The sequence below is a fragment of the Leptonychotes weddellii genome, unplaced genomic scaffold, assembly GCF_054177405.1.
Source record: "Leptonychotes weddellii isolate Sample4059 unplaced genomic scaffold, ASM5417740v2 HiC_scaffold_28832, whole genome shotgun sequence".
NCBI lineage: Eukaryota > Metazoa > Chordata > Mammalia > Carnivora > Phocidae > Leptonychotes > Leptonychotes weddellii.
Genome location: NW_027883099.1, coordinates 1 through 1665, shown reverse-complemented (window position 1 = coordinate 1665; position 1665 = coordinate 1). Strand labels below are relative to the sequence as shown.

At 65.8% G+C, this 1665-nt stretch overlaps 1 protein-coding gene across 1 annotated transcript; it reads right to left on the bottom strand.

The window, feature by feature from the left end:
• Positions 1–6: 6 nt before the first annotated feature.
• On the bottom strand, positions 7–1646 carry LOC115937815 (deleted in lung and esophageal cancer protein 1-like). The gene is made up of 2 exons (XM_081810558.1): positions 1162–1646; positions 7–306 (listed from the first exon to the last, which is right to left on the bottom strand). The coding sequence occupies exons 1-2, from the start codon at positions 1258–1260 to the stop codon at positions 142–144; spliced, it is 264 nt and encodes an 87-aa protein (XP_081666684.1). The 5' UTR covers positions 1261–1646; the 3' UTR covers positions 7–141.
• Positions 1647–1665: the final 19 nt, after the last annotated feature.

Here is a 1665-nt window from a genome sequence, read left to right as displayed (position 1 = left end):
CCCGCCCCGCAGCTCAGGTGTGCACCTCTGGTCCGGCCCGGTGCCACGGGGCGAGGCACCCTGGGATCACTTGGGATCTGGGAACCGGCCATCTGCGGGAACCCCCAGGTGGTGCCAGCCTGCGGGGGAAGTGGTGGGCAGCTACAACCTACCTGTCAGCACAGCCCAGTAGCTCCGACAGCCGCTCAGGTTCATGAGGTCGACCTCCCGGACCTGCTCCTGGTTCACAAAGCAGGTCCCGAAGTCCACCCAGCTGGTGGAGAGCTGCAGCTCGGGCACGGCCACTGTGGCCCTCAGGGGCACCACCTAGGGGGACAGAGCCTGCAACGTGGGGCCCTCGTGCCCTCCTGCTGACCCCAAGTCCCGAAGCTTCGGAGGAACACATGGGCAGCAAGTGGAAGGGAGTGGAAGGGGGCTGGCGCCGGCATCTAAAACCACAGCTGGTGGGGGTCTGCGCCGGTAAAGGGTCCCGAAGACGCCATCTGCTCTCCCTCCGCCGCGCCTCTCCCTGCCCTGATCAAGCTCGGTGGTTTCTGCTCCCTGGTCAGGCTGCCCTCCCCCTCCTCCGCCAGCCCCTGGGGTCCCAAGGCCCAGCCCTCTGCCCCTCCTGGGCTCTGGGCCATCTCACCTCTTCCCTTGGCCTCAGGCCCCACCTGTGTGCTGACCCGTCCTCACTCCTGGCGGTCCCCCCACATCATCCTCAGGCACCACCATACACACCTCATCACCTCAGCCTTCCCGCCCCTGGGCCCCAGCGGCCGCCCAAGGACCAAGCTGGGGGGCCTGCCTGGTCACAAACGGATTCTTCTTCTGGCCTCCCTAGAATCCACCCCTTAGGCTATTCCTTTCTGTTCCTCACCTGTACCTTCCAGCTGGGAGGCTTCACGTGCCGCATACCTCCTTCCAGGAAGCCTTCCCTATTTCCCACCCTACAGCACCTCACCTGGTTCTGAGCCGAGCTAGGTAAGGAAGGATGACCCTCGTTTCTCCACGTGTGTCCTCAGGGAAAGGCGTCTTCCAGGGCAGACCGGGCCCTCAGGGCGAGGCCTGGGGCTCCTCTTATTTCGGAAGGCCGGGTCGGGGTCTGCCCTCCTCTGACCCACGAGAACAGAGTCTGGCCCGTTTCCGCCCTCTCCGACATGGGGCAGGCCTGGGACTCACCTGAGCGGTCTGGTTGGCGTACTCCAGGAGCAGGTTCTGAGTAAACACCATCTCTTTCTCCCCACTGGCGCGCTGCCGGATGTCCACTCCGGGCAGCATCTGGTCAGCCGGGAGCTTCTGGTAGGAGAGCAGCTCCAGGGACAGCGAGAAGGACACGTTCACCTGAGCAGATGTGAACAAGCCTGTCACCTGAGGCTGCCGAAGGCAGGCGGCGGCTTCCCCACCTGGAGCTCCGTCCTCCTTCCCTCCACGGCCCCCACTGCCCGGCAAGGCCCCAGCTCGGTCCCTGCCCACACGCAGCCTGCAGGGCCGGCCCAGACTGAGCCAGCCCGGCCCGGCACGCAGCGTGTCTGGTGCATTCGGTCCACAGACACGGCGCCGCGCTCTGTGCCCAGCACCCGTTAGTACTGGGGACAGGGCCCTGCCTGGCCTCAAGAGCTGAGGACCTCGAGGGGAGACTACAAGCAAACCGCCCTTTACCCTTGGCATGCCCAGGGCTGCGGG

What these genes read in the sequence shown, in the direction of transcription:
- LOC115937815 (XM_081810558.1), bottom strand. Translation starts at nt 1,260, where the DNA reads ATGCTGCCCGGAGTGGACATCCGGCAGCGCGCCAGTGGGGAGAAAGAG. An exon ending in ACGCCAACCAGACCGCTCAG is followed by an intron (nt 307 to 1,161) that starts GTGAGTCCCAGG and finishes CTGTCCCCCTAG; the next exon opens with GTGGTGCCCCTGAGGGCCAC.